Source organism: Sebastes fasciatus, chromosome 16 (assembly GCF_043250625.1).
Source record: "Sebastes fasciatus isolate fSebFas1 chromosome 16, fSebFas1.pri, whole genome shotgun sequence".
Lineage (NCBI taxonomy): Eukaryota > Metazoa > Chordata > Actinopteri > Perciformes > Sebastidae > Sebastes > Sebastes fasciatus.
The window spans coordinates 22988337-23010723 of record NC_133810.1 but is presented as its reverse complement, the minus strand read 5'-3'; the positions used below and the strand labels follow the sequence as shown (position 1 = coordinate 23010723).

Sequence of the window (22387 nt, the reverse complement as noted above, 5' to 3'; positions counted from 1 at the left end):
TGGTAAGCCATGGTATTGTGACAGTGAGACAGCATACACAACACCAGAGTCCTGAAAACAAAGCAGCTAAATGGAATTAGGCCATCATTAGTTTAATTAGTGGAGCGGATAACATCCATTTTTCAATCAAATTGTGCAAATAGTGATACAAGCACCAAATTTGGCATGATGATTGCTGAGGTGTCACTATGCAAATATAAACGATTGGCCACTTGAAAATCCAAGATAGCGGCCATTTTTCAAGTTGGCCGCCAAATTGACCTGCTGATAATGATTTATCTAATAGAAATGAATCGGTGTTAATCACTCACGGTGTTAATTCAAGCCTGGGGCGTTAAATATTTTAAAAAGCTAAAAAGGCAATAAGGTTTTGCTGAATAAAGTGTTTATACCTGTTCTCTGTCAAGTTAATGACCATTTTCCCAATATGTGAAAGCTGCATGCAAGCTGTAATATTGCTTCTGAAAATATGGATATATTTGTGGATGATAGACCCATTGCTGTCAAAATAATGGTCACACAACAGAAACATATTGAAATAGTTTGCTTACTTAGCCTGTCGTTGTGTCATAGTTGGGGTGAATTCTGTGCAAATTTTGCGACGTTCACTTCCCCTCATTTCTTTAAGAGTCCTTTTTAGAAAGTTCTCTTGAGTTGTCATACTAATGCGAAAGCACGGCAGCTGGGATCCGTCAATGACAAATTGAGGATGATATCATCAAGCGAGTCATGAAAAGAACCATATTCAAGACTATTTTGCAGTTTTGTTGTGGTCTGTACTAATCTACTGATGTAATTCCAATTTTGTCGAGCAGCCCCTAAAGGCAGCATGGCGTGCCATGCGTAGATGCAAACTTGATAGGTGGGGAGAGAAAAATGACGTCATTACGTACAGCGGGGACGTCTCCGGAGAAGATAAACAAAAAGGAAGGAAGCCTTCGGCCATACAATCGCGGCAAAATCGGTTCAAAAATTTGTAGTTTTGGAAGCTACAATTAGCAAACTACATGTACCCCCTTTTATTGCTTAGATAATAACCAGTAGGCGTTCACTAATCATGGACGAGGGGATTATATTTCGCATGAGTGCATTCTCCGAGCAAGGGGGGAGGAAATACATGGAGGATGTTGTCGAGATCAGAATCGAGTACGAGCCGTCGCCAGGCGAAGATTATCCGAAGTCGCAGGGACATGGAGGACATGGAGGACAGGGAGGACAGGGAGGACAGGGGAAAGCTGAGAGTGAACCAACAAAACAGACTGAAAATGAGACACACGGTCATAATAACGTTGCTGCCGAATCCGGCCCAGCTTCTGCAATGTGGGTAGAGAACCTATCAAACGAGGACAGTGGTGGCAACAACGCTGCACCGGTGTCGTCGGAGGGGAAAGTCGCAGAGCATGCAGTCGACACTCGGAGGTCTGTGGCGTTTTTCGCTGTGTTTGACGGCCACGGAGGCCGAGAAGCGGCACACTTCGCCAGAGAGAATCTGTGGGATTTATTGAAAAGGCAGCGGGGGTTCTGGTCGACGGATCACAGTGAAGTGTGTGCTGCTCTGAAGAAGGGCTTCATCGCCTGTCACCATGCGATGTGGAAAGAGCTACGTAAGTCATCAAAGTTAAGCTCCCTAATTTTGTATTGCTGCATTTTAGCTCATAATTCATGCTGTCACAGTTCACAGTTTCAGCAACAAAACTGTGTCACATGATGCAAGCAGCAGCAGCAGCATCCTACTCAGCTGGTGTGATGATGATGTCCACAATCCCTCTGGCGACTGGCCCATCCCATTACACATGAACACAGTGAGCTGTCATCTGACCACAACACACAACCCAGCTACAAAACAGTATATAGCTCTGGTGAATGGTTTCATCACAACATTAGAAGTGGGTTTAAGGGTTAAAAGGGAAAAAAGCATCATGCTAAACCTGAAACCTGTCAGAAAACCTAAATAATTGAATTTTAGTTGCAAGGCAAGGCAGCTTTATTTGTATAGCACATTTCAGCAACAGGGCAATTCAAAGTCCTTTACATAAACATTCAAGAACATTGCAACAAAGTGCAAAAGAACATCAAGACATAATTAAAACAGTTATAAAAACATTAAAGATTAGAAAATAAAAACTTGTTAAAAATAAAAACTAGGATAGAAGCTAAAATAGAATATAACACACAAGAGTAAAAGCTCTAGTGCAGTATATAAGATCATTATCTGGTTTAATAAAAGGCAGCAGCAGCAAAACAGGAAAGTTTTAAGCTTTGATTTAAAAGAACTCAAGAGTTGGAGTTGGCCCTGCAGGTTTCTGGGAGCTTGTTCCAAATATTTGGTGCATAAAAACTGAACGCTTCTTCTGCATGTTTAGTTCTGACTCTGGGGGACACTAAGCAGACCTGATCTAGATGACCTGAGGTCTGGATGGTTCATAACATAGCAGAAGATCTGAAATGCATTTTGGCCCTAAACCATTTCTTGGTCTTAGTGAGGACTCTAGCAGTTCTTGCTATATTCGTCAGGCGATAGAAGGCTGTCAAATTGTACATTATAAAACCCTATTTCTGTCAATTTGGTCATCATGTTGCAGGTTGTCACCATATAATGTGGAAAGAGCTACGCAAGTCATCAAAGTTAAGCTCCCTCATTTTTTGATTGCTGCATTTTAGCTCATAATTCCTGCTGTTGTCACAGTTTCAGCAACACAACTGTGTCACATGATGAGGCAGCAGCAGCAGCATCCTACTCAGCTGGTGTGATGATGATGTCCACAATCTCCTCTGGCGACTGGTCCATCCCATTACACATGAACACAGTGAGCTGTCATCTGACCACAACACACAGCTCTCAGATTTAGCACAACCCCCTACAATCAGGGAATGAAATTAGCACCTGCCACCTGCCAAATAACAGGGTAAATGTCGGCTGTGGCAGGTAAACATTTCAGGTCACCTGCCACCATGGCAGACAGGTTTTCCTTATATGGAGAAATATTATTTTAAAAAAGCAATTCTAAAGCCTAAATTAAATATAGTCATGGATTAAGGTTACGTGATATATTCTAAAATTCTACAGTCTGGTACCACTGACTCAGTGTTTACAATTTAAAAGCGTTCTACCTAGATTTCAGAAGTGGCAGACAAAACAAATGTAGTGGCCGGTAGAAATGTTCAGTGACCTGCCACAGTGGCAGGTGAGGAAAAAGGTTAATGTCAGACCTTGCCTACAATATATAGCTCTGATGAATGGTTCCATCACAGCATTATAAGTGGGTTAAGGGTTAAAAGAGGGGGAAAAAAACTAAATAATTTAATTTTAGTTGTACATTATAAAACCCTATTCTGTCAATTTGATCATCAGGTTCAAATCTATGTTTTTACTTTTTAACGCTGCACTTGTGTTCACCCTGTGCATCACAGATGTTCCCTTTTTAAAAGTGCAGTAGTATGTATTATTATTCAGTCTCAACATCCCTTGTAGGAGCTAAAATCTAATACTTTAGCTACTGAGGTGATTAGCCCTGGACTGACGCGCTTTTCGCTGTAGATGGTCCTTTAGTTGTCTGTTGTGCTGTACAAAACTGATCCGGAGTCCGCTCGTTGGTTTTACAATAATAGTTCATTTATTCCTAATATGGTATTAAGGAAGCAAGTCCAGTTACCATAGCAATGAGTAAACAATAATAACACGGCAAACAATTCAGCGTCCCTGCGGTCAAAAACCATTTGCCCTTTGCCCTTCCGGGCTAAACCCTGACGCCAACAACACACCTCCTTACTTATATACCGGTGACTGGGTCAGTCAATTAATGCAGTGCCACCTAGTGTTCATAAAAGTGAATTACACCACAACCTCAGTATGCCAGCATCAGGTTTTGGCTCTTACACACCAGCCCCTAATTGTTATGGTAGGCAGACATAACAATTCAAACAAAATACACAAAAAAGAGGAGCCAAATGTTACAATACACCAAGTTATGTATTTAAACTCCATATACCAAACAGAGTTTCGTGACTGGCCTTTCAATTATGGTGGCTTTGGTCTGTCCTGACTGGTTTCCTCTGAATGGTTAGCCTCAGAAGCTTCCAGCTGCTTTCGTAGGCGAATCCTTCCTAACAACCCGACCTTTAACCTGAGGAACCAGGCAACTGATGTCTTGAGCCCTCTCCAGTCAAACAAGTAGCCAATGAGCTGGACAGTAGGACCATTTTCCTGATGCAGTTGATGTTGAGGTACTGGCTCTGCATAGGTCTTACTGATGAGCGCATTCATGTACCCTGCATACTCCTGGTGCAAGTGTTTGTTGTTGAGGAACCTTTTCCTCAAACCCTGGATACTTTGCTTTGCCACCACAAAGTTGTTAGGCAGATATACTTCCTTGCTTTTCAAGGGCAATTTCAAACAATACTTCCCATCCTGAAGTACCGTTGAGTGCTCCAGTTTCCAGTTTGCACACAGAGATCCGGTTTACATTAGCGGAGGGAAGCCCTGCCTCCAGGGTGCCACTGTTTCCAATCAGCGGCCCATTTACAACCCATCCCAGCACAGTCCTAATGGCATACGGGCCATTCTCGCAGCTGTTGATGACCTCCCAAGGCTCCAATATCTTGGGAGCATTTGTTCCAATCAACAGGTCGACATTTGCCTTAATGCTTGGAATGTGTACCTTTGACAAGTAGGGCCATTTAGCCAGGTCCTCATGTGTCACCATGCTATCGGTTGTAACTGGCATTTTCTTCTGTGTGAAAACCTCTGGGAGAATATAGAAGTCATTGCCATCAAGATCAGAGACCTCCAAACCAGTCAAGGAGTAAGCTGGAACAACTGTTTCTTGACCCATTGTGCGCAACAAGAAGCTGGTTCTTCTGCCTGTAACATTCAGCCTCTGCATTAGATGTTCTGAGCAGAATGTGGCTGAACTACCAGGATCCAAAAAGGCATAGGTTTCAATAATGCGATTTCCTTTGGCAGATTTCACCTTTACAGGGAGAATGGATAGAACACACCGGTCCTCACCGGCCCCTGTATGTCCACATGTTTGGAATGAATATGGCTGTTCAGATGGTTCCTGCTGCCAAGCTGTTGTTTGCCTTTTGATGTGAAGCACAGTGGGATGAGTTTGTCCACAAACCTTGCATGTCATGCGCATCTCGCACTCCCTGCTCATGTGACCATCACCTAAGCATGCAAAGCAAACTCCCTTTTCCCTCAGAAACAGAATTTTCTCCTTGTGCTTCTTTCCCTTGAACTGTTTGCACTCGTCCAATGAGTGACTACGAGCACAGCAGAGGCATTCGTCTTTTTCAGCTTTGGCTGGAACTGATGTTGGTTCCTTAGCCTCCTGGGGCAAGTCCTTAGATGTTACTGTGGTGGCGACAATGTTTCCCTTCACCTTGTACCCAGACTGTGGCTTAAAACTGGTGAGAGGCTTTGTCCCAGTAACGCCAGATGTTGGTTCCTGTATGTTGCCAAACAGTGGGTCGGAAAGAATTCTGACATGACGCTCCATGAATTTGACCAGATCAATGAAGTAAGCTCTGTTATTGCTTTTCTCCATTATGTCATGAGCTACTGTCCTCCATTGTTCTCTCATTTTGTATGGCAACTTTGAAATGATGGCTCTCATATTTACAGGCATATCCAGTTCTTCCATGTACTGGAGTTCCCCCATCACGTTACAACAGCCACGTAAGAACAAAGAGTAAGCTTGGAGTGCTTTCACGTCCTCAGATTTTATTATTTGCCAAGCCAAAGCCTTTTCCATATAAGCAGTTGCGATTTTGTACTGATTTCCAAAGTGTTCCTGTAGAAGACCCTTTGCCACTGCATAGCCACGCTCAGGAGCCATATGTTGGCAGCTACGTACCAGTTCTTGTGGTTGTCCTCTGGTAAACTGTTCCAAATAATACAAACAATCTGCTTTTCCTGCCTTTTCCTCCACTCCTTGCTCAAAGGCTTTGATGAATGTCCTGTATTGGAGAGGATCCCCTTCGAATAAGGGAATATCTCTCGGTGGTAGAGACAGTGAACGCTGCTGTTGAACCAAAGCAGCTGTGATTTCATTTTGTCTGTGCATGATGGTAAGTATGTCCACAGTTGGATGTTGACCGACCAGATGCTGGTATGTAGGCTGCCTTTCCTCTGGCTTTAACTGAGCAGTTGTTGGTTGGTACTGCAGATGCTGTGATGTTCCCAACAAACTGTTTTCCTGCTGATGTTCATTTGGTCTCATATCCAATGGCCTGTTAGACAGTAATGATTCTTTTGTCATATCATTTTGTTGTGATGATTTCCATGATCCAGGTTTGTATTCCTTTGCAGAAGGATTCAATACATTTGCAGATTCCAGTTTCCTTTTTTCCCTTTGCAAATAGGAATTCATGCCATTTGATGGTACTTGAGAGGAGCTTCCCACATCATATGCCCTCAATACTGCTAGCTTAGCAGTGGATGCAGCTAGTTCAGCTTCCAAGTCAAGCTGCTCTCTTTTCCTCTTCAACTGCTGTTCTCTTGCTCCTCCAAAGCTTGCCTTTCTTTCAAAGCTCCAACACGAGCCATGAGTGCAGCTCTGTCTGCCTCCACCTTTATTCTGGCAGAGGATGTGGTACTTGACTTACCACTGCTCACACTTTTGTGGCTTGAGTGTTTGCTACAAACATTAGAAACACTGTCATCTGGATGAATATCATCCTCAATATTACCATTTTCATGTGTGTCACCTTCAATGCATGAAACCCACCTTTTTGCCTCAGCAATACACTCATTAGGTGCCAGCATTTTGGCTTTAAACCATGTCACATGTTTTTCTTTTTCATCACATGGCAACAAAACCAACAGAGATTCATGCACACATTTAGCTTCATTACACACATTAATCAACTCTTCAAGAGCATTTTGTACCTGTTCTTTATCACCCATAACCATCAAACTTTGAATTGATTTTCTTATGTTTGTTACTTTGTTTAGATTAGCCCTTCTGCTGTCTTGCAACTTTTCCAGTTTATCAGCAGGCGCTTTCACGGTGAGCTTTACTACCCGCTTCTCAGCTGGTGTTTCAACACCGCCAGTCTCACTAGCGGTTTGTGCACCAGTACCGGTAATACGGCCCGACGCCGCTTCGCGACTCTCCATACTAAACGGTCAGTCACTTAACAGTCAATGCAACAAACAGTCAGCGCAAAGTCCAAAGTCCGCCCGCTTCGGCAACCAATGCATTGGATTTCCGCCCGCGTATGTGTGCACACACTATATGGCCATTACACAGTGTAGCGCTACGATACCTCCGCGTCGGGCGCCTTGTAGTGATGCCGTGGTCCGATGCTCCACAGCCGGCTTTAGCATTAGCTCCGTAGCTCCTCCGTCCTACCGCCCATGGATGGCTGCAGACGTCCTCCAAACGAAGCCGAAATCCACACCGGCAGCTCTCCTCGTCCTCCCGCGTCGCCTCCGTTGAGTTCCAACAGGACGGGTTTTTGACTAATTGTAGGAGCTAAAATCTAATACTTTAGCTACTGAGGTGATTAGCCCTGGACTGACGCGCTTTTCGCTGTAGATGGTCCTTTAGTTGTCTGTTGTGCTGTACAAAACTGATCCTGAGTCCGCTCGTTGGTTTTACAATAATAGTTCATTTATTCCTAATATGGTATTAAGGAAGCAAGTCCAGTTACCATAGCAACGAGTAAACAATAATAACACGGCAAACAATTCAGCGTCCCTGCGGTCAAAAACCATTTGCCCTTCCGGGCTAAACCCTGACGCCAACAACACACCTCCTTACTTATATACCCGTGACTGGGTCAGTCAATTAATGCAGTGCCACCTAGTGTTCATAAAAGTGAATTACACCACAACCTCAGTATGCCAGCATCAGGTTTTGGCTCTTACATCCCTGTTATTGAAAGCGTGTATTTCTCTCATGTGTATTTTGTTCATCCGTCTCTCAATTTGACAGAAATACAATGTCTTTTCCCTCTAATATAAAATTCTCTGAATAATACACACATATTTCTGCAGAAATCAGGTTTCATGTAGTCGGCTACAAGAAGTATGACTTATTGTGAAAAGTATTCTTGAGTAACAACAGTAAAACACAAACCTGAGACATGATGCTCAGATCACATCAATTCACTGTGAAGTAAGAGAGAGAGAGAGAGAGAGGTTATCCGATACCGGATCAGATATCAGGCAGATACTGACTCAAATAGCTGGATCGGATATCGGTGACAATGGGGCCCGCTCTATTAAATTCAATTCTATGTTTATATACTATATACATTATATACTGTATTTTTAATTCCTGTTTTGACCAATTTGTTGCTGTATTGAAAAGGTTTACAACTGAGTTTTAATTCCTGTTCATTTTAAAGATGTTTTACCGAGTTGCTACGATCAGTACGATCTATTATTTTGATAATAAATAACAATACAGTAAATGTATATCTATTTGTTATGTTTTGTTTTATAATGTTAGGAAAGCAATGTTTAAGTCAAGCCTGATGTTGCCTTACACACATAGAAGAATGATCCCAGTCACTTCCACACAGTGAGGCATACAGCTTATTCATTAAACACTGGTATCGGTACTCGGTATCGGCCGACACCCAACGCCCAGGTATCGCGACTGAAAAAGTCGGATCGGTGCATCCCTAGATAATATACACATATTTCTGCAGGAAAGGTTTGTAGAAAGTGGTGCTGAATCAGGTTTATAAAGAAAGCTACGAGAAGCAGGCCTTATTTTGAAAATTCTTCTTGAGTAACAACCGTAAAACACAAACCTGAGATATGAAGCTCAGATCAATTCACTAATGGAGAGAAGTAAAGCAAACCGTGATGTTCACAGCCACAGAGCAGCACATATTAAACCTGTGATATGAATGATTAAATATTAAAGTGAAATACTGGTTAAGCCTGAGCTGAAGTCTAAAAAAAGTCGCCTAAACAGCATGAGGCTACCCTGCAGAGGGATGTGTTTCTATGGTAACATGGGTCAAACCTATTTAATCCTGAGTTATGAAACCAAATTTCTCCAAAATAAACCAGATTTACTCGGGTTAAGCCTGGCTTATGTGGTCGTCATGCTTTATGAAACAGCTCTCTGATCCGTTACTAACAGAGTCTATCTTCATCACCAGTGCTGTGGGATAGTGATAGAGTTTTGCAGTTCATCAAATTGAAGAACATTCTTTTAATTTGGCTTGTTTTCCTGGAGTCTAAAACTCCATGTTGGCAAATTGAGAAACATAACAATTGTTTTATTTGTATTGATGCAGTAAGATGCTGTGTAGAGCACAAACACTGAGCAAACAGAGCCAAATCATTCCCCATACATGGTTGCTCTTAAGGCCATGGGCTGTGTAGCTGCTGCAAAAGTGAAGTTAAGCAGGTTTGAAGTGCACATTTTCTTCAGACTTGCTTGCAGGCTGAACTACAATTTACATGTTTGTTTACATGCAAACTAACATATCTTGTGGTAGAGGCATCCTGACCTTGGTAGACAATATTAATGCCTTTATGCCAGATGGAAAGGCTTCCTAACTGTATTATTCCGTATGTTCATAATCCTCTTATGGCTCCATTGGTGTATAGTGGAAATCAGACATAAGTCCAGTAAGGTATTTCCATCTTCAATCTACTTTTTACTTGGCTTCAATATAAATCTGAGAAAGCATATTGTTTTTAAAAACAAACCCTACTCATGCAGCATTTAAGTAGCCTGTATGTTGCAGTGTCAGATGAATCACAACTATTTTTTTCATAATTAACAACATTTTGGCTTTGTTTTATTGCCCTCACTGATACTACCAACAATGTTTCCCTTAAAAACTTTGACCATATCACTGAGTAACATGTTACTTCTTTTTTCTCCCTTTACAGCGGAGTGGCCAAAGACTATTACCGGCCTGCCCAGCACATCAGGCACCACCGCCAGCGTGATTGTGATCCGCGGAGTTCACATGTACGTCGCCCATGTAGGGGATTCGGCGGTGGTGGTCGGAGTGCAAGAAAACGCCTCTGATATCACGCTCCAGGCGCTGGAAATAACACAAGACCATAAACCTGAACTTCCTAAAGAAAAAGAAAGGATCGAGCGACTGGGTGGCAGGTGAGTTGGCGAACAGGACCTCATAGAAGACATAGATTGAGTTGTATTATAAGGGCAGGGGCTATGTCAAACAGCCAAATAACATCACACAGATGGTTTCTTGCACTTGTTCGTTTCAACCTTGCTGTATTTCCTGTCAATCTTCTAAGCTTGCCTTTGTATTGAAGTGTGTTCTTGTAACTGTAGTGTAATGAAGAAATCTGGGGTGAACCGTGTTGTGTGGAAGAGGCCCAGGCTGACCCATAATGGCCCCGTGAGGAGGAGCACAGTCATTGACCAGATCCCCTTCCTGGCTGTGGCCCGATCCCTCGGTAAAAATGAGTAAAATCCATAAAGTTATACTGTATATTGGTATTTTTTTGTTTAATTATTCCTCTAAAAGTGATATTATTTTTTTGTTATCTTTTGAAAAGGTGACCTCTGGAGCTACGATTTCTACAGCGGGGAGTTTGTGGTTTCCCCAGAGCCCGACACCACCGTGATGACCCTCGACCCCAACCGGCATCGCTACATCATCCTCGGCAGCGACGGACTGTGGAATATGATGCCGCCGAAGAATGCCGTCAACATGTGTTCTAGCCACGACAAAATGGTGGTACGTAATTGTGCAACTAAAGGCCTTTACACACCGGGGGGCATAACGAATAAACAACACGAAAATGCAAAATGCTATGTCTGTTTGTCTAGGGCTTTTATTGTGAAAGGTAAGAACGGAAGGAGTGGAATCCGGTGTGCGATGACTTTGTCAAGGTTGAAAGGAGCAATTAAGTTTGCCATCCTGGTTCGGACTACGGAGCTTCCGTTATTGTTTCATGAATATAGGTGCAACTCAACCCGTTCTGCACAACGTGATTGGTTGATGCCTTTATTTGCGGTGCGAACGCTCAGGAAATCAACCTTGTTTCGAAAAGAAAGTGTCCCTTTTTAGCCGCGTAACATTCACGGTCTGTGTGAAAGTATTCATGACAAAAACAGTTTATCAAATCTTGACATGTGAATTAATCGGAAAAAAAATCGCCATTGCATACACAAAATTTAAAATAGTTATAATTTTGACAGGATGAAAGTAGTCATAGTTATTATCTTCACACTTGTTGGAGCCTGGAAGCTTTAGAATTTACAGGATTATATGAACTCATTCATTTTCTTTTTGCTTTTAGGGACCAAAGGGAATGTCCTGCGCCCGGCGGCTGGGATGCACAGCCCTACTGTTTTGGAAAGAGCGCATGCTCCGTGCAGACAACACAACAGTTATTGTCCTGGCGCTACAGGAGCGCGGAGGCCCGCCTATCCCTATGCATCGAGATGAGATCGTCGTCGACATGTCTACAGGAATGGACCATGTTCCCTTTCCGGGAACAACTTATAACACATGTGCGATCCCAACGGTTAGTGCCATAACTTTGTTGCATCCTCTTTCATTAGGATGAACCATATAAATCATACAGCAAAATTACATATTATATATTTTCCAAAATGCAGAGTCGGGGAAAGCACCTCACAGCCACTCTGACAATGGAAAAATATACTGAATATTTCTGTGTTTGTTTGTTGCTTGCTTTTCACTGTATTGTCCTTTTTTATATATTCCAGTCCATTTTTTATTGTCATTTTGTTTAATACTCTCACCAGTTAAAATCTAAAAGTTTGTGGTCACCGATGGCTGTTTACGTAAGGTCATACCGGCCGTTTTTTAATCGGTGGACCGTCAGTTTCAACAAATCACTCTTTGTTTCCGGGGCCAACAGGAGGAGAATGAGGATGACATGTTTTTTGAAGAAGATGAGATATATGGAGAAGAACATGAGGGATGGCCGTGCCTGGAGTGGTAGTGAGGTGACTGCTCAGTTATGAAAACAAATGTATCAAAAGTGTCAGCAAATATGACCAGCCAATGATTTGTTTATGATCTATTAGCTGAATAGCCAGGCTTCTGTTGTTGAGACTGGTGGCGAAAAAATCTGCTATTTGGATATGAAAATGAGGCTGGTCCTCTCTGCTTGGGAGCATAGATTACCCTGGTATTGATATTGTACTGCTATAAGAGAGCTGTAGATCATCTTTAAATCTGTTGGCCAGTATTTGAAAAGAAAAGTGAAATAACTAATTCAAAAACATTAAATGACTTAAATGATGGTTACCATCACCAGTACCACATTAAACCTTGTTCCTACTTTAGCCAGTAGAGGGAGACAGTGAACTCAAAATGGTTTATTAAAAGGTATTTAAAACATGTTGAACAGACATTTCACTGTGCCAATGCTAATTACAGTATACTGGATATCACACCCTTTATAGCTTCTTGTATTCAGTCTTAAGATATACCAAGTGAGAATCTGGTAACATTGTTGATGTCTCCTATGGTATTGGATTAACAAATGATATAAACCACTGGTTCCCAACCTGGGGGTCCCGACCCCCTCTAGGGGTCACCAAAGCTTCACGGTGGGTCGCAAGGCCTTCTTGATTTTAAGGGGTGTTTTTAAAAAAAATATACATTCGGCCTACTTTCCATAACTCTTTTAAATAGGAGAGGGATTTTCTTTGGGAGGAGAAGATGATCATTTGATCTTTCTTATTTTCCCTCAATCATAGTTTTTTGATTGCGGACTGTTTATTTGAATTTTCTTATACACAACATATCATTGGGCAATGACATATGATACAATACATAATGTATAAATCCTCCCAAAATATAGGAATATCAGCAAGTTATAGCAGAGTCATGAAGCCCAAAGACAAAAAAAGGGACAAAAATGTAAGAAAAAAAACAATAAGAATAATATATTTAAAAAAAATGATTGACTACTTGCAAAAGCCAAATCAAAATTAAGAAAAAAGAATTAAAAATAAAGAGAGACAAACAACAAAAAATGGTTCGTAGTGTGGAATGATTACTAATGTATGGGTCATCTTGGTCATATAGGAAGAAATATGTCTAAGGAAGGGCTGCTAAACTCGTTCAGATTTGGAGATGGAGCCACGTAGTGTGTGTCTGATTTTCTCTAGCTTCATGAAATGAAGTACATCAGCCAAAAAAAAAAGTCCCGCCGGTAGACAGGCAGTGAAGTATTTGGTGAGAGAACACCAAGTAATAATGCTTTTGAACAGAGCATTATGTTTTTTTAAAAAGTGAATAGCTACTAGAGCACTGAGCATGCTTCTACCTCCTGAATTACCCAGTGTCAGTATTCTATCAATTGTAAGTCATAGATCTATATTCACTCTCTACATTCCTAAAACTCAACATAGAACCATCTGAAAACATCTTAATCCAATATTGTTTGTCAAACTGTTGTTTATTTCCATGCTTTTAGTCTATGTCCCATTTGTAACAGCTTCCATCTGTGTGTCTCATTTATTTATTTTAGATTGATGAATAGCATTTTTTCTTGACAAAAAGAAACAGAATTGATTTAAATGTATAAATACATGTGTATTATAATATAATGTGATAATAAATTATCAAATTTTAATTACATTTTATGATTTGTTTTTTTTCAGCGGAGTGATTCCTCCCCGTTCAAAGACAGTTCCACAGCTCTGGAGCAGGCATTTGGGCTGTACGAGGCGGCTTCCTGTGCCGCCGCACAGCTTTCACCCGACGTTGACTCCGCGAGGGCCACGCTGCCCCCCTCGGACGGTTCTGCGAATGTCTTCGAAAAGCAAGACTCGACAACCCAAATGGACTGCGCTGCTGCTGCTGCTGCTCCTGCTCCTCCGTCAAAAAGGTCTCGCCGTTCTCCGCACACCCCCCCTGAACTCAGAGGTCCTCCCCGTCGGCCCGGTCGGTCCTCCGGCGAAAGCTTCCCCCGGGAGACGCCTCGCAGCAATGTACAAAGTGAACAATCCCGTCAAACGAGAAGCTCCTCCGAGGAAAGCGGTATCCTACCACAGCACCGCAACGCTGCCTTGTGCGTGTGCTGAACCTCGTCTCATATAGAAACAGTGTTTTTTTGCCCTGAGGCCGGAAGGATAATCTGCATCGTGTCAACTTTGCTCATGTATCAGGTCTATTCCTAGATGTATACTTTTTTATACAAAGTCTTGTTTTTGTAAATATGTGAGAAATGAGACTGTAAATGTGTTGCTGTTTTAACCTTTTTCTTCTTGCTCTTCTTCCTGCCCCCCCTCTTTAAATTTGAGTGTTTGCGAAAAAATTTAAAACTTTAGATCCATTCAATCTATTTTCATACGTAGAAGTATGTATTGTATATCAAAAAGACGTATTTTGAAGAAGATGGATCACTACGATCTGAGATAAAATTGTGACACATGCAAGCTTCCAGATTAGATTTTTATCAAATGAATTCACAATTTTTACTTTTTAACATGCCAGTCTTTCCTTCATTGGGTTCAATACCTCAGACCAGTTGTTTGGAATCTTTCCTCTTAGATGAAATGTGCTACTATGCCGCTGTTGAGTTGTTCCGATACTGTCCGATAATGTCAGATACTGCCCAAAATTCGGGATTGGTATCGACGAGTCTATGCACCGATCCGATACCCTAATTTATTGAACCAGAAAGAAATCAACTTGTTTAACTGGAAATCAATTCTCCTTCGCCGCTCCAAAACCTTCACTGTGCTGTCGCCCTGGATGTATCATGGCTGCCACTGGCAACTACTGTTTTAGAGCAGCGAAGAAGAACTGATGGCTGGGAGTTTGTCGTGACGATAACAACAACAATCTTTATCACGCTGGTATCGGATCGGTACTCGGTATCGGAACATCATTAACTGTTAGAGGTTTCTTTTATTGTTTAATTGGGTGCAATAGAAACCTCTGTCATTTTTTAATACCGTTAATGTAGCATGCAAAAATAATGGGAAAATTTGACACGCAATGGTCTGAGGTAATTATGATGAGGGTATTGATTTTTAAGTCTATTATTTGTTTTATGGTCACCAGTGACTAATTATGTACTGTTATGATCCCAATTGCTCCTCAGCTAATTGGTGTATCTTATGCATCGCTTGGTCTGTTCATCAAATCAGAAAAAAACAAACTCTCCCTCGTGGTATCTATCCATGTACATATGTGTGGTTTTAGTGAATTGACCCTTTGATGGTACTTTGCTTGACATTTTTTTTGGCATCTCCATTTATGATTTGGCCCAATGGGTATTGGTACTGTGTTGGGTGCTGATGTGAAAGCCTATATCAATACCTGTGCCTCACTGGGAGGTGGCTAGGAGTCTGCTTTACCCTTGACATTTGTTTCTTTCTATAACATCCAGTTAATTTTTAAGTGTCCACTATAGGCACTAACACCATTTCAATAGAGTGCTATAGGAATGAGTCCAAAACCTGGAAATGAGTTCACATTTTATCCCTTTTAGTTCCCTCGTCTGGAAGTAAATGGGTTTTTAGTTAGATGCCTGAAATAAGGTCTGTGGTTAACACAAGCTTAAGAGAATTAATGTTTAGTTCTACAACATAAAATACACATAACAAATATTCCAATCGTGAATTTTGAAGCTTTTATAGGTCTTAAAAAAGACGGTTGCTAACAAGTGGCGTTCATGCGACCATGGTGTAGTTCGTTTATAGCCTAACGTTACTTCTGGTGATTGCATTCCCGCTTCAAAAATCATAGAAGTAGTGTTAAATTGTGGAGATTATCTTGCTGAACTAAACTTATAAGTATCATAAATGTTTGTTCACCACAGAGCTTATTTTCTGCAATAATCCAAAACCCAATGGGAACCCAGGGCGATGCTAACTAAATACGTCATCCCTGGAGCACTATAAGCCTTTCTATTTGTTTTCATATATTGTATCCTTGTGTGTGCTTTACTCCCATAACTTGTGTTTTAATCTGCACATAAAACACCTTATGTGTGAATGCAGGAAGGATCCGTTTCAAGGTGTAAATTTTAAAAGCTCTAACTCGCGTTAACAACATGGCAGCTCGGTCACTGTTTTAGCTGATATGTTTTGCCTTCCTTTTCCATAAAAAAGTGTCATGGTTGCCTTAGCACAAATGAGTCAGAGGTGCTTTTCACAGGTTTTGATATTTGGGATTTATCATGCAACCTGCAGTCATTGCCATTTTACCATCCACACTACAGCATACTAAACCTGCTCCTATAAACCTGGTTAATGTTTTTTTGTTTTTTTTCAGAGCAGTTTGTTGGTTTTGTACAGTACGTCAATATGCAATAGAAGTTTGTACAGTACATTATTATGCAAAGTTATTGTTTTTTTTTTTCAGGAGTCTGGCATGCTCGGATCTACTCTGTATGTTGTGTAAGTGTCCAGAGGTCATGAATGTTAATGGGCATGTGGTTTGTTTTCTTGACAATGACAATACTTCTAGGTCTGGCTTCACACATCCACTACAACCTGCACATTTTCAGGACTAACTGTATAAGCTACGTGCGTTGAAAGTGACTGGATATACAGTGTCTGTGTGTTGTAATAAAGTTCTCATCTTCCAATCGGTGCCGTTATGTCTGTTGTTGCGGTGTTGTTCAAACGACAATATCTATAGCCCAGTGTGTGTGCAGCTGTTATCATGACTATATTTAATGACTTTAGCATGTTTCTGTTTCGTAAAAGTAAACCAACTTTGTTAATAAAACCGTGTCTATATTGCCTTCAGCTACTGTGTAGCTTGAATATATAGGGGGAATACTTATGCTCATGTTTGTAAACGGTGCACTGGCATTTTGTTCCAGTAGATGGCAGTGATGTAAAAGGATTAAACAGTTGCATCTTTACAGTAGTCTCTTCAATATCTTATTACACACTTTTTTTTTTTTTAAATCAGAAAATATGGTGTCTACAATTCAAATTCCACAGGTATGGATCAGTAATAAACATAGCATATAACATCTTGACGTTGTCTGTTAAAAATGACTTGTAAACCAACACAGAAGAGAATAATAACGCATGCTCATAAAAATGGAAAGTTCACATCTACAGTTTCATGACAACGGAGCAAGCTCCAGAACAACCGAGTCAGCAGACCTTGAGTTGAGTTTTGAGAATGATTTGCACTTCCTGTATTTCCATTTTTAAAGAAGAAATGCAGCCAAAGATTAAGAAGTTGCTGGCAAATGGAAAGCATAAATCACTCCTATGAATGTGACTAGACTGTTTGAATATAAGCCACTTAAAGGTCCAGTGTGTAGGATCTGGCGGTATCTATAGCGGTGAGTTGAGGAGATTGCAACCAACTGAAGCCTCTCCCGTGTGCCAAGCGTGTTGGAGAGCTACGGTGGCTGATGGGAAAACGCAAATGGCCCTATCTCGAATCATTTGGAGTAGAGCCAGTGTGTGTGTGTGTGTGTGTGTGTGTGTGTGTGTGTGTGTGTGTGTGTGTGTACGAGGGAAGTGAGTAGTGAAGCAAGAGAGAGAGTGGTGGCAAAAAGAGCGAGTTCAAGGGAGTTCAATTCTGGCCCAAGCAGGAAAAGTTAAGAGTGTTTGGTCTGTCCGTTCTGGGCTACTGTAGAAACATGATGGTGGCGGACTCCGTGGAGAGAAAACTCGCTCACTATGTAAATATAAACACTTCCTTCTAAGGTAACGAAAACATGATTCTTATCATCATGTGATTATACACAAAAAAAAAGATACTTTTTCATTAATATATTATTCCATTTCTGTCTATAGATCCCCCTAATTGTTACACACTGGTCCTTTAAATAGGAAAAATGGTTTGCCATATTTGATTTATGCTGAATATTAAGTATATGGATGGCAGTTTTGGCAACAATAATTGATCTTTATTGATTTGCCACCTCCCTACAAGTGAGCATAAGCAGCTCCTGGGACACTCCAATGTCTGCTTTAAGCTTTACTCATTCAATAGTGAATGGTGGTGTCATTGGCTATTACTGTATACTATAGGTAGAAAAAAATTACATTCTACCAGTCTTTCCATCCCTGCAGTAAGGTGGGCTTGAAAGCCAGACTCACATAAAGGTAAATGAAAAACATCACTGGTCATTTTTTTCTTGTGATATTTTGTCCCTGTGATATATACTGTACTTTAGGAACACATTTCCTGTCCTTACCCAGGGTCTGTTTCTGAGACATTACAGACATCAGATCCATGATTGTGTCTTGACTTGAATATTTCATTGACTGTCAGCCCAGCATCTGCTGACCTGCCAAACATGCAACATTCCCCTCTTACTGCAGACAGTCTGTCACTGTACATCAGCCAGTGGAGCGTATCATTGTCCACCACCTCTCCCTCTACTCCCCCTCCTCGTATTTCCTACAAATAAGCATCATCACAGCAAACTGGGAGGGGGGGGGGCGCAGAGAGCAAATACATACTTCCCATTCTTTACATTGCCAACCAACATGTTCTCATCCCAACTCATCACATACCGCCGCATCAAAACCACTACCCTTGGCGTCACTTTAGGTTTAGGCAACAAAACCACTTAGTTACGTTTAGGAAAGAACTACATGGTTGGGCTTAAAACTACATCATTTGAAAATTTGATGCAAAATTTTGGGGTTCCGTTGACCTCTGACCTCAAGATATGTTCATGAAAATGGGTTCTATGGGTACCCACGAGTCTCCCCTTTACATTCATGCCCACTTTATGATAATCACATGCAGTTTGGGGCAAGTCATAGTCAAGTCAGCCCACTGACACACTGACAGCTGTTGTTGCCTGTTGGGCTTCAGTTTGCCATGTTATGATTTATTATTTTTATGCTAAATGCAGTACCTGTGAGGATTTCTGGACAATATTGTGTCATTGTTTTGTGTTGTTAATTGATTTCCACTAATGAATATATACATATATTTGCATAAAGCAGCATATTTGCCCACTCCCATGTTGATAAGTGTATTAAATACTTGACAAATCCTTTAAGGTGCATTTTGAACAGATAAAAAAAAATTAGCAATTCATTTGCGATTAATTGCGATTAACTATGGACAATCATGTCATTAATCGCAAATAAATATTTTAATAGATTTACAGCCCTATTTACTATATTTCAATGTGCAGTAGATCTGTTATAGAATCTGCTACGCGTTGAAGAAACAAGATGTAACATAGATGTCATTCCCTTTCATCCTCTAATCACCCAAACCATGTTTACTGGGACAGTCAAGCAGATACAGACAGATTTAAGGAAAAACCTGAGTAAATGAGTGTAGAAACATGGTGCTTCCATACAGGGAATGATGGCTCACAGACCTGAAACTCAAGCTGTGTTGGCAGTTTGTGGTAGACCAGACTTACTCGCCTTTAATTTGTCACCCACCTGTTCTGACTGCTACCCTCGCACTTTATTTCTGTATTTGTAGCTTCATACCTTGCATCAGTGGCCTATGAAATTTTCATTATTAAATTAAACCGCTGTTCCTCTCTTAGTACGGACAGGAGCAGCGAGAGCCGTGAGAGGAAGAGTGTCACAGCCTGCCTTACTTGTTTCTTTCCATGTCTCCTGTCTCCTTGTGACAGTATCGGTAGTGTTTCAGCAGGCCTTTAATGGCTTGCCCTCTGCCACTCTTGGGAGGCTCCAGAGTAAGTGCTATGAGGAGAAAGACTTCTCCAGATGATGGGAGGTGACGTGCCCTCCTTTTCTCCCCCCCGCCCCTTGCTCTGACTCAAAGACAGCAGGCAGGATCGTGATCAAATACTGCTTTCGTCATAAAAATGATTCTTTGTATGTTTCGCTCACACAAGATAGGACTCGGACTTTCCCCAACTCACATTCCTCCTTTCATTATTATCTTATTTATGTCATGTTGTAATCAAACTCTGCATTTCTGGTTCTGCTTTGTGGCACCACTGATGTGGTTTACATGCATCTTGTGATGAATCAGAATGTTTCTAGTTATGCTCATTACAGTAGCTGATATTGACGACGGTTCCTGAATAGGGGGGCTTGTTGCAACACAATGGCTTCCCTTTGTGGTAGGTCATGAGGTCTGGCACCACGTTGACGCCTCCCAACTGGATGGTGTGTGTTGTTGACCAGGATCACATGGAACCTTCCCGACAGCACTTCAGACAAGAGTCACTCATTTAGACGGATTGCACCCTCACCCCTGATACAGTCATCATCACCGTCCCTTTCTGCTCCATCACGGTCCAGCGCCTCCATCGGTCACTCTCTTGCTCATAGACAAAAACTCACAGGGACACTCAACCAAAACGCCTGCAGCTCAAAGTCACTCTTTTCTGCCCATTGCAGCACATGTGCACAGAGTGAACATAATCTGAGAAAGTGTCATGGAATGAACTTAAAGTCCACCTTATGTCCAACAAAAAAGACCTTAACGTTTTTTATGTTATATTTTATGTTACATGGTCATTTTTTTGTTTTGTTATTTTTGAACAGCATTTCTCCTTAGTCAAATTCACTTCTCAGCACTCATTTCACACTGTTCTGCAACCTAATATCTTGGCAATCGATTCAACTGTTATCAGGCCATTAAATAGGCATTATCAGTCGCTATAAATGCCATACATGTGGGTCATTAGAGGCCTACTACGCCTGCTATGTTGTAAAACTGAAAGTGAGACTTAAAAGCAACACATTTAACATGTTGTAAAATTTAATGAAACGTCACGTTTTGACCACAAACAAAAAGGCTTTTTTAGATTTAGGCAATCAAATTTCGACTTATTTAGGTTTAGGCAAAACAAACAAACAGTTAAGTTTAGGGAAAAACATCATGTTTTGGGTTAAAATAACTATGAACACAAAGACGCCTGACTTCTGCTCCGTCACTAGAGGTTGCTGCTTTGTTGTTTTATACCTTCTTTTGGTGATATACCATGTGAATAGATGATAAAACCTACTAGTAGGTGTAGTAGGCCCTTATTGACCCACATCTATGGGGCTTATAGCGACTGAGAGTGCCTATTTAATAGCCTGACAACAGTCTAGTCGGCTGTCATACCAGCACAATGTAGTTTGTTGATGCCATTGCCTCTGGCTCGGCAACGGGGTTGCATGTTTTATCCATAGGTTTAAGAATTGTCCACTTATTCCCACTAAGCCACTCCACTGGCTGTGGATCAATCTTGTTAAGAAATGCCAATGAGCCCTGCTGTACACTGTGGTGTTAAATTGTAAAGGAAAATGAAGGAAAATGTTTTCTTTTTCCCTTTGTGCAGTGTGTTACTCAGTTAGTTAAAACTCCATATAAAGCTTGTGAAAACCTTGTGAATAAACGTAATAAATGATTGTGTATGTGAAATCATTTCATACACAGATTGGTGAGTATTAACTCTACAATTAAAACATTCTACTACATGCATCATTTTGTAAAGCTCAACACGGACTGATACTTGATGCTTTACTACTTCGCAGGCAACTGATGTCAAAAGCGGATGGATTGCTGTTCTTAAATGAGCAGGCTGATCTCATACACCGTGCATAGCTATACCTTCAAAAAAGAAATGCACTGTAATTCGTATATATCCCACAAAATCGATTCATATGTAATCCACGTAATCGTGAACCAGAAAGTATAAAGAGCAACAAACGCCACATAGGGAGGAGATCGGGGCTGGATGGGTAGATGAAAAAAAACACAGAAATTTCGTATGAGGATACATGAGGATACATTGCTGTTCTCATAGTAGTTTTATTTTGAAAAGACTGGATAGGAAATTGAGATGCGCCTCACATGTTGCTGCACATTCGTAGGAAAACGCACAAAAACGAGGAATAACTTTTCGTAAAAAAAATCATATGACTGTTGTATGAGGATACATTGCTGTTCTCATAGTAGTTTTATTTTGAAAAGACTTGAGTGGAAACTTGAGATGTGCCTCACGTGTTGCTGCAAATTCGTAGGAAAACGTACAAAAAATGAGGAATAACTTTTTGTAAAAAAATCATATGAACCGTTGTATGAGGATACATTGCTGTTCTCATTGTAGTTTTATTTTGAAAAGACATTCATAGGAAAACGCATGAAAAATGAGGAATAACTTTTCAGAAGATACAAACTGTTGTATGACGATATGTTGAAATGAGACACCCAAAAAGCACGATACAGATGGATTCAAGTGGCTAATTCGCTTTCCTCGGGCTCTCTAGGCACACAAGTTTTCCAGGAACAAGTAGACCGTCAGAGAAGGTTTGTCCTCTGATCATTAAATCTATTTAATTCGGAGCCAGGGGTCAACATGCTCAGGTGCCACGTTAGCCTACTACAAGTAATGCTGTCATCACGTTACGCCCAGATGGGATTTGGCTGAAATGAAAGTGTATAGTGGTTACTACGACATCTGTGAAATGGTCAATTTTAAATATGAAATGTTACATCAAATAAGTCAAATTTACTACATTTG

The 22387-nt window shown here is 41.0% G+C and overlaps 1 protein-coding gene across 2 annotated transcripts; it reads left to right on the top strand.

Moving 5' to 3' along the window:
- Positions 1-705: 705 nt before the first annotated feature.
- On the top strand, positions 706-16700 carry LOC141752255 (protein phosphatase 1D-like). Of its 2 annotated transcripts, XM_074610024.1 has the most exons (7): positions 716-1604; positions 9869-10097; positions 10284-10408; positions 10511-10692; positions 11258-11485; positions 11846-11933; positions 13602-16700. In XM_074610024.1, the coding sequence occupies exons 1-6, from the start codon at positions 1058-1060 to the stop codon at positions 11927-11929; spliced, it is 1395 nt and encodes a 464-aa protein (XP_074466125.1). In that variant the 5' UTR covers positions 716-1057; the 3' UTR covers positions 11930-11933; positions 13602-16700. The 2 variants fall into 2 exon arrangements, with proteins under 2 accessions (XP_074466124.1, XP_074466125.1); XM_074610023.1 differs by lacking the exon at positions 11846-11933 and having other exon boundaries at positions 706-1604.
- Positions 16701-22387: the final 5687 nt, after the last annotated feature.